Raw genomic sequence first — 10,144 nt, 5'->3', positions numbered from 1 at the left:
TCCGGCGGGGGGCGGCGCGGCCGGGAGCCGGGCCCAGGCCGAGGCCGCGTCCCAGTCCCCGTCCCCGTCCCCGTCCCCGGTGCCGTGGCCATGCCCCGGGGGCGGCGGCAGGACCGTGGAGGCGGCCGGGGAGGCGGTGGCGGCCGCCAGCCGGTGCTCAGCCGCTTCTTCGGGCCGGCGGCGAGCGGCGCGGAGCCGGTGCGGGGCGGCGGGGGGCTGGGGGCTGGGGGCAGCGCAGCTGGAAAACGGTTATAAAAACGGTTAAAAAGCCGTTATAAAACGGTCCTGTTTTATAAACAGCAGCGTAGATCCTTAAAATAGTTAAGGGTTTTGTATATCGTTAGTTAATTCCTATTTTGCATGATCTTACCGTGGAGTTCTCAGGTGTGTTCTTGCCCCTCAAAGAGGATTGGTAAAGGAAAAATCAAAATCCTACCTGAATTCCTCTCTTTTATTTCTCTTTTCAGGCTGCTGAAGTTGGCGTAAAAAGGAGGACGCCGTCTGAAAACAATGAACCAGGTGAGAAGAAGAGCAAGGCGCGGCAGAGCACCATGGATGACATCTTTAACACACTGAAGGCCCAGGGTAAAAGTGAGTTGACTGTAAATAAACCTTCACGAATTCATATCCAATAAACATTTTTTCACTGTCAAACTTAAAATAATTCTCTGCAGATATAAGAAGCATCTGTTGATTGCAAGAAATATTGGAGAGCCATTGTAAGCATACTAGCTGTACTTTCAAAACACGTTTGTGGTTCACAAGCTAGGTGTTTGAGCCTTGCTCTGAAATTATTCTGCAAACCCCCTTCAACTGATTCAGCTTTGACAGGTTGTGTAGTTGGTGAAGTCCTGGCAGAAAGGCTACAGCTTCCTTCTCTGAGTTGGTTTAGCAGCCCGTCTTCTAGACTCGGCCTGCAGGTTGACTGGCACCTGACAGCTGTGTGGAGCCTGGCCTGTGACTGAGGTACCTAAAGGCCACCTCAGAGTAAATAGTTCCAGTGCAGTGCTCTGAGCTGTGAAATGTCAGCTGCTTGAGTACATCAAAAATGCCTGTGTTGCATCTGGCTTTGAACCAAGATTTTAACAAATTATGCTAGCAGAAAAACAGGTCAGCTAATGTAAACTTTATTACACGTACAATTCTTGTGAAAGAGTTGTCCTCTACATATTTTTTAAGTAGGTATTATATTCAGTTTTACGGGTGTGATGGTTTGAATTACCATTAAGGGCACCATCATCTAACAACATTGTCTGCATAAAAGCTATGCTGAAAAATATAACTCATCTCCTAGTATTCTTCGCTAATTTTGTGGCTCTGCAGTTGTCAGTTCAGAAAATAATTTTGCTTCTTTTTCCGCAAATGAAGAAGCATGCAAGTGAGGAACATTGACTCTCCAGAAAATTTAACCAAGTTAATCGCATGCGCAATTGTCAGGTTGGCAGAATGGAAGCCATGGGAGAGGAGAGGGAAGAGAGACACTAAGCAAAAAGTTGGAGTTCCCTACGTATTGATGTCATTCTAATAGATATTTTAGAAAATAATTTGCTAATCTATTTTTTTGTTATGTATCTTTACCGAAGAAGAACCTCAGAAGTGTGAAAAGCCCAGGATATGTTTGCAAACTCTAGACAGACTGAGAGAATTCAGCAGTGATTCAGACCAGCAATGCAACAGAGTCCGGGAGGATGGTTTTCAGGAGAAAAAATCTCTCTATTTGGAAAAGTGTCCCAGTATTATTGGGAGAAGTTCAGAATTGAAAAACCCTCTTCAGAGTGGGGACACTAGCCCAAAGGTTGCTCAGAAGGTATGTAGAGCTTTGGTCCAGTGCTGTGCAGATGACAAAAGTTTTTTTTTTTTTTTTTTTTTTTTTTTTTTTTGTGGTTTAAAAAAGAAAGCTTTGGCGCAAGATTCCTTTTACATTTTAAGTATTTTGTTTTCTGTCAGTAAATAGTTTAGCACCACAGTAGACCAGTGTTTGTGTGTGGATGTTTGCCTGGAACTCCAGTGAGCAGAATGGCTCTCCCAGTTCTTCAGAGGTATCATTAAACATTGCATTGTGTTAATAAGCAGTGACTAGAGAGTATAAACACTGGCAGCATGTCTCTTGTTACGTGTTAACCTATAATATCGTAGTAACAAATGGTCAGTGTGGTCCTTTGCTTGGCTTTCTTTCAGTTCTACCAGTTCCGACAGGGGCTGTAAAATTCCTGTGAGATGTCTTTGCAAAAATATAATTCAGAGGTTTTGCTGAGGTGTAGCTTAATTCAGTCGCTAGTAGCTCCAACTACTAAATGTGTCAGTGTTTCTTTTCACGTGCAGAAGATTCGGGTAGTTCCCATGAAAACTTACTGTAGTGATACCTAAAATACAAGTCAGTAAGAGTGAAAGAGTTATCTTGCTTCTCCTTTAATTGTGGGTGAGTTGAGTGAACACGTTCAGGGGAGCCTTTGTGTATTTGGTATGTTGGCTACTTGTTTTTTGGGATCACCTTGCTCAGCTTGAAGTATTCAGGCCCTAAAAGGCTCTTCTACACTTACTGCATTGTTGTTGCATTGGGAGTAAACTGTTCCTTAACTGAGCTTTACATCTGGTGGCAGTGCAGAAGGATATACAGCTGATTGACCTTTCCTGTCTCAAGGTTGTAATCTTGAAACTGTGGTGCCTGGGTTGTTTGAACACCAGACCAAAAGAAGAAGAGTGAAATTAATAGCTTGTTGCAATAAATTTATGTTGTGATGAGGGATTATGCAGCTGTGGTCTGATGGTGAATACAGACAAGTGCTTCCTTCTCCTCTCTTTTTCAAACCCTTGTCTGTCTGGCAGTTCTCAATTTCTGACCCGTTGTCCATCCAGTTACACTGACACCAGACGCTGCCTCTGTTAGTTTAATGTGAAGAATATAACTTGGCATCTCTCACAGCTGTGTTGAGAACCAATTCTGGATGCAGGAACTATAAAAATATGTTTTACACATATCGTATATGGAAAAAGCATGTAAAATACTTTTCATCTTTGTGACATTAGAAGCATTGGAGACAGTATGTGATGGCACAGATACACAGTTAAAAATGTGTGTGCTACAGTAACTGCAGTAGAGGTGTGTGTTTGGCCAGGAAGGGCAGGTGTAACCCTCCTTCCACCAAGCTGTGGGCATCAGGTGGATGGATGTTTCTGCAGAATCAGGTTTCTGTCTTTGAACAGACGTGTTTGTTAATCTTCCACGTATCAGCTGGTGCAGTACTGCTCCCTTCCCACGCCGGAGTTGGCTTCCAATGCAGTGACACCTGTGTGCTTTTCATAGTGGTCTTGCCACTGCGTATTCATATCCTTGGATGCTGGTAGTCAAACAGCATGTGTTTCCAGTCGATTGGTAGTTGTACATGAAATGATGATTGCAGTTTACCTCTCCCTTCCCAGATGACAAGGCAGCTTCAACCACTTCCAGAGAGACTCTGCAAAGTGTCTGCAAGGTGTATGCAAAGGAAAAGTAAAGAGCAATCATTTATTACTTCAAGTGCTCACTAGACAGCGAGGGCTAATGACCTGCCTGGCAAAGCAGTGCTGTTGTGTTTCTTTATATGACACACGCTGAGTCTGTGCTGGCCAGGCAGTCAGATGGGGAAGGGCTGTCTTCACTTCCTTGGATTGGCTCATCTTGGACGTTTCTGTTCTGCTTTTTCCTTTGAGTTATCACCTTTTCCTGTTAGCATTTTTCACCCAAATTCCTTGAGCTGCTAACTTAATACCATCGCAACAGCTCAACTTCCACATGTGTTTTTATTTTTCATACCTTCTTTCATGGCTTTATTTCACATGCTTTCTCACAACAATTTTCTCTATAAGACGAGACAAGGTCACACTGCTGTGCTGGCACAGACCTTGGATCGAAGACAGCTGAAGACTGAGGGTCAAAATAGGGCTTGCATTAAAAGGCCAAGGATTATAATCGAGACTTCTAATGCTATCTGAGTTGTAGGCATAGCACCTGTCTTCTAACACTGGGCTGTGTTGTCTGCTTGTCAAATGGGTGATCTCCTGACTGTGTGCAGTTCCAGGAATTTTGCAATTCACAGCTAACATCAGAGCTAATTGCTCTTTCTTTTCCATTGTTTTGTGACTGTGTCCTTTTATGTTCCCATGACCCAGTGTGTGTGATTTTCATGATCTTTTTTCCCAGTTACTGTTGCTCCTAAACACCTGTTTTACTTTCTTCCTTGAAATCTACCTGGGGTACTTTTTAGAAAATGGAACTTGCCAGGTTTATTTTCAGATACAGACACTCACTGCACAGTCTCATCAATTGTGTTTTGTGCTCTCATGTGCTTAAAAAACTTAAGTGGAGAGGTAGTCTTTGTATTTTATTTATTTTTTAACCAATTTTATTAATATATGAAGTTGTGATGTAATTTAGAAGGAACGTTGATGGAAGTGAAGCTCACCTTATTGGTGGTGTTTGCTGCACTTAATAAAAGGCTGAATCCATCACCGTGCTTGCCATACAGAACTAAACAAATTTGGAAAGGTGAAGTTGTTTGGCTGACATAGGCTACATAATGTTATTCACTTATGTAAGTGATGAACAGTAGAGCAAGTGGGCTCAAAGCCTTAACTGTTAAGGGGTTAGAAATTGTAGTACAGATTTTCTGTTTAAGCATAAATAATTTTGGGATGTTTGCTGTACTTGCATGGTGCTGACTGGAGAAGAAACATGGTTTTGGTGCTTGAGACAGCAAACAGACTTGTACTGAGTTGGTTTATTTTTTGATTTACTGTGGATTTTTGGATCATTAATCTGTCTGCACTGCAATTACTCATCAGTAAATTGGAATGGTAATTCTTTTCTTAAAATGTGGCTAGTGTAGACTGCCAGGTTTTTGCAGCCTGGATGTCTCTTGATATGTGCTCATGATACGAGAGGGATTTGTTTCCACCTGAAGTGTCTAAGAACTGTTGGAAGACAAGTTGACGAAGTGATGGAAAATCTTTTTCTTTGGTGACCTTTTAATACCGAATAAACTGTACTATGTATAACTTCTTTAATACTCTTCTTGCAGTTCTGGAGACTATTTACTGCAAGAGCAATCTTTAGCTGTATTGTGAGTCTGAGTCAGGGTCTGAGAGGTGATGAATTTAATTTGATGATTCTTAACTATTCCTTTCCATCTTTTATTTACAGGAGGAGTCACGCTGTGATCTTAGTCAGTTTTCTGCATCCCTTAAAAGCTATGAAAATACTTCAGATACAAATCTTAATAAGAGAACCAAAAGCATTTACACTCCGTTGGAACTTCAGTTCATAGAAATGAAGAAACAGTATAAAGATGCTGTGTTGTGTGTGGAATGTGGATACAAATACCGCTTCTTTGGAGAAGATGCAGAGGTAATTTTTGTCAGGATTTTGGAAAGATACTTGCATTGTGTCAGTGTCTTAGTAGGTCTATGGCCGCTTCCAGAAGGAGGCTTCCTGGGGACATGAATTGTATGAGTGTTTTTAATACTTGAAAATAAGATGAAAAATCTCTGTATACTTAAATGTAAGACTAGTCATTACACATACACTTTAACCAAAGCAGCGTCTATTATTTTGTAATCATAAGGTTGCATATTGAGAACTTAATTATTGTAGCACCCCAGTGTTTATTACGTGGCAGACTTAAACCTGAAGCAGTTCTACAGATGAATTCATTATCATGGCACAGATCAAGATCTACTAGGAATATTTCAGCTCTGAAGACAGTGAAGCAAATGATGTAGAGTAGATGAATCGATACAGCCTGGGTGCAGAGAATGTCTTGGATGCAAGAAGAGTAGCTCCACAGAAAATAACATAATGTTACATGTGTTCAGTTACGAAACATATTCAGATGCTGCATCCACACATGCCAGATCTATAGGAACTGGAAAGTACTTCACAGCAAACAGCACTTGGAAGTGATGGTTCATAAATAGCTTATGCACATTTTGTTTGTGGTCTGTCCCAAAAAGGTTTACCCTCTGGTCCGTGCTATTTCACTTAAGACCATTGAGAAGCTTCTCTTTGCTTGGTTACTGGGAAATAATTAATTCTTACCAACTTCATACTATTTAATTTGTCTACTCATTTGCTAGTGCACTTACAGTCCAGATGCCCAATTCAGTGTTTAACTGCAGTTTCTGTTTAAGACCACCTTCTCTGTTCCGGGCAACCACCTTCTTGCTGAGGGCAGAAAAGCAAATACAAATCATATATTAAAATGTCGTATTTCAACAACTGTTGCTATTCATTTTCTTAGAAATATTTAGCCACCACTTCTGTTTGATAATGATGTTTCAGTATTTTAGTTGATTAGCGAGCTTAGCATCATTAACATTGTTCTGTCTGTGTTTTTTTAGTATTGTGAAGAATATTTGAAATTTTGTTGAGCTGTATTGCAGAAACCATGAATGCCGTATTTGGGTCATTTATCTCACTGTGGGAAGGGTCAAGGTGCAATGTAATAATCTGTTGTGAAGTCTGTGATACTGAAGCCCCTGTTTGTGACAAGATGTAAAAACAGGAAGGTGAAGGACCCACCATGCTGAGCTTTTTCCTGTCATGTTTTCATTTTGACAGTGGACTTCTAAGTGTGAACGTGAATTGGTATTGTCATAGAAACAAGCTCCTGTACTGCGTTTTGATGTGTTTGTGTTTGCGGGACTTCTGTTGTGACTGCAACTAGTGTGGATGACCTGAACTACTTACTGTCTGACTCTTTTTCTTGTGTGTTGCAGATTGCAGCTAAAGAGCTAAACATTTATTGTCATCAGGATCATAACTTTATGACTGCCAGTATACCAACTCACAGATTGTTTGTCCATGTGCGACGACTTGTAGCAAAAGGATATAAGGTAATCTCTGGCTTTTAATTAAATGCTGTTCAGTATAGGATAGCACTGAAATAACTTGCAGTTATTGTGCCAGAGTCTTATTTGAACTGAGAAGTGGGAAATGTATTAGTACATGTTTCTGCAAGTAAAATGGCTAACTTTTCCTTTGTTGCAATTTGTCTATTATAGTGAATGCCATGTAATTCAAATTGATTAAAGCTTCCTCTGCTGTTTTAAAAAACAGCTTCATTTTTTTCTATAACAATTCTGGAACAGTTCTTTTAGTTATTTTTTTATCCAGCCTTTGCACTTAGTAAAGGTAAATATGCGTACTTTGTTTGTTTTTCTTCCTCACATCTTACTTTTCCTCATCCCAGACCATACTATTTTTTTCTCTTTCTGTCTGTTGTTCTCTTCCCTATAACTTTGTGGCTTTCTATTGACACCTCCCTCTTTCTGCTTATCAGAAGATGACTTGTTGAATTCAAATTGATTGCAGCAATCATTCTCTGACAAGTGATGAACTCTAGCTAATTTGTTTCAGAATATGGCAGGAAGCACAGAGGAAGAAGTTGAGAGGGCAGTTAGAAAAGGATAGAGAGAATAAAAGAAAAGGCTGTGGCTTCCTAATCTTGTTGGTAGGATTGATGCTAGCCTCTGCCCTTCCCATTCAGCTTTAGTGATGCACTTGCAGTTTGCACATCTTAAAAAATCACCAAATTTATTAAAAAAAAACAACATTTAAAATCAAGGAACTAATATTGTTTCTTTCCTGTGTGCCTTTAGGTTGGAGTAATAAAACAAATGGAAACTGCAGCACTGAAGGCTGCTGGAGAAAACAAAAGCTCTCTCTTCAGCCGGAAACTGACTGCTCTCTATACAAAGTCTACACTTATTGGAGAAGATATCCTTTTTGAATGAATTTGTTTCCTGAATCTAATCATAGATGTATGAGGTGCTATAAAACCAGTGTTATCACCTGGACAGAACATGGGTGCTTAGTGGCTGACAGGGAATAAAACTCCTTTAATTTTATGTTGTCATGAAACATCATCCAGACTTTACAACGAATTTATTCAGGGACTTAGTTTTGTTGTAAAACAGCAGAGCTTGTGTTTTCTGTAGTTGTTTTTAGACTTTCCAAGTCTGCAGTGTTCTTCAAGGTCTCGTCTTCAGCTTTGTGTTTGACCAGATAGAGAACTGCAGCATTAGTAGTTCATAAGGCTGTCAAGGAAGAAGAATTCACTGTTTGGTATCAACAATTTGCTTTAAGTAAAAAGAGGGTACTAAAACCACTAGGCTGTAAAAAAATAAAACTAGGTAATTAACTCCTGGCTGTCGTAACAAAGAAAAAGCAAAAAGGAGATGAAAGCATCTTTTGACCACTGAAGTTGTTTTCCTGACTTCTGCCTTGCCTCTGTCATGTTTTTTCTGTAATATCTCAAGCTCGCATTTAGTAGATACTGAGAGCTAAAAAGATTGTTAGATTAATGCCTGTCGGGTTGCACTTAGGGCACAGATCATGGAGGCAGATTACACAGTCCCAGGATTTTGACGCAGATTTCCAGTGTACATACAAACTCTCTTGCAGTGACTGGCAAACTGATGAAAGCAGGCTCAGCAGTATGACCCAATGTGGTGGACTGATACGCAACAAATTTTTAATGAAGTTAACCTAATGCTCCTGCTAAGACGTGAACTTTCGTTTAAGTCAGTCTATGCTTGCTTTTCAATTGTTGCATGCTAGTGCATTTCCTTCTCTCTGTTAGGTGCATGTGGTTTGCAGATGTGAAGTTAAGGTGAGCAGCCCATGTGCAGCATCTGCTGGTAGTTAAACATTTGACATAACTGCTCTGCCTTGAACAGGGAGACCCACAGACATAGTTGAAGATGGCCTTTGCCTGAGCTGATGAAATCTGCATCGTGTAATTGCATGTAATATGAACACAACCACTGACTTCAGTCCTCCTGCTGACGGTTACCTGAAATTCACTAAAGTGATAGTAGGAGTTAAACTAATAAAAGAAAAATAAACCTTCAGTCTAGCAGGCTATTAAGAAATTTAGTTGAGAAGGACTTAAATCTAGAAGGACTTCTGAATAATCCACACAAATCTGTGTGCAACGTTGTTGTTCTGTTTCTTTTTTTTTTTTTTAACACTTGATACATGTGAACCCTTTGCTGAAGCTAGATGATTCCGTAGATGTTGAAGAGGTAACAACCGACGTCCCTGATAACTACCTCCTCTGTATTTGTGAAAATGGAGAAAACGTAAAAGACAGAAGGAAAGGTGACATTCTTATAGGCATTATGGTAAGTTTCACAGAGAAATTAGTATTTTATGTTTTTAATATATTTTTTCTTAGGGGTGAATGGTTGTCTTCCTATATTCAGTATTGTACCGTGTTTTGTTTTTTCTAGTTTGTTTGTTTTATAACAGGGTCCAGTATAGGTAAGATATCATCCGTGTTTGAATTGTGATGGCTTAATACCTGAAAACTACCCAGTAGGTTCGGACTTGGTAACTGGATATTCCCAATATCCATACTTTGGGAATAGCAATATACGGGATAGTTTATTGCTGCCATATTGCTTGAAAACATACCTGTGTTTTTTTTAGCAGCCAAACACAAGAAAGCTGTTAGTAAACTAACTTTAGAGTATAAACATTTTTAGAGATAATACTTTAAAGCATGCGAGCAGTTTTTTCCTCTACAAAATAACTTTCTATGGAGGAAGAGACTGTTTCTATTTTTACTGTTTACACTTCACTTTGTATTTTCTATTATGGTAAAGATTGAAACCAGAACTGTTTAATGGGCAAAACGTAGTGATAACTGAAGCCCATTCTGTTGATAGTTCATTAATTTGAAATTATTTTGATTGTAGTTGCATTTGAATGTCACACTGCAGCTGGGAGAGAGCAAAAAAAAGCACGGGCCAAGATGACAATTAGTTTCCATGCTGAATTGCATATACCTTCCATAGGCTTCCAATGATGTAGATTTGCATGCTTCTTGATAGTAGTAAGAGTTGAGCAGTGGCAGACTGACGGTAATGAGAGCACATTTACATTTCCAAGGTATTGTTATGACTTACCAGCACAAAGTTGTGATAGTCTTTCAAACTTGCTGCTTTATAGATTTGAAGAACATAATTGCATTTTTGATCTTCCACTTTCATTAAGTGTGAGGGTGCTATGCAACTTCTGTACTATATACAACTTTTTTTCTTTCTGGCTTAACAATTTGAGTTACTGAAATGTTCCCTGAAACTTTAAATACCCAATGTGTAT

General features: G+C 39.7%; 1 protein-coding gene across 1 annotated transcript in view; it reads left to right on the top strand.

Moving 5' to 3' along the window:
* Positions 1-28: 28 nt before the first annotated feature.
* Positions 29-10,144, top strand: part of MSH3 (mutS homolog 3) — a 110,884-nt gene continuing 100,768 nt past the window's right edge. Inside the window, exons 1-7 of the mRNA XM_032206126.1 lie at positions 29-198; positions 468-591; positions 1,584-1,807; positions 5,180-5,383; positions 6,754-6,870; positions 7,636-7,753; positions 9,017-9,162. Of these exons, the coding sequence (XP_032062017.1) occupies positions 91-198; positions 468-591; positions 1,584-1,807; positions 5,180-5,383; positions 6,754-6,870; positions 7,636-7,753; positions 9,017-9,162 (1,041 nt within the window). The 5' untranslated portion in view covers positions 29-90. The remainder of the gene's footprint in view (positions 199-467; positions 592-1,583; positions 1,808-5,179; positions 5,384-6,753; positions 6,871-7,635; positions 7,754-9,016; positions 9,163-10,144) is intronic.

This window comes from Aythya fuligula, chromosome Z, assembly GCF_009819795.1.
Source record: "Aythya fuligula isolate bAytFul2 chromosome Z, bAytFul2.pri, whole genome shotgun sequence".
Taxonomy (NCBI): Eukaryota; Metazoa; Chordata; class Aves; order Anseriformes; family Anatidae; genus Aythya; species Aythya fuligula.
This window is presented reverse-complemented; position numbering and strand designations above follow the sequence as displayed.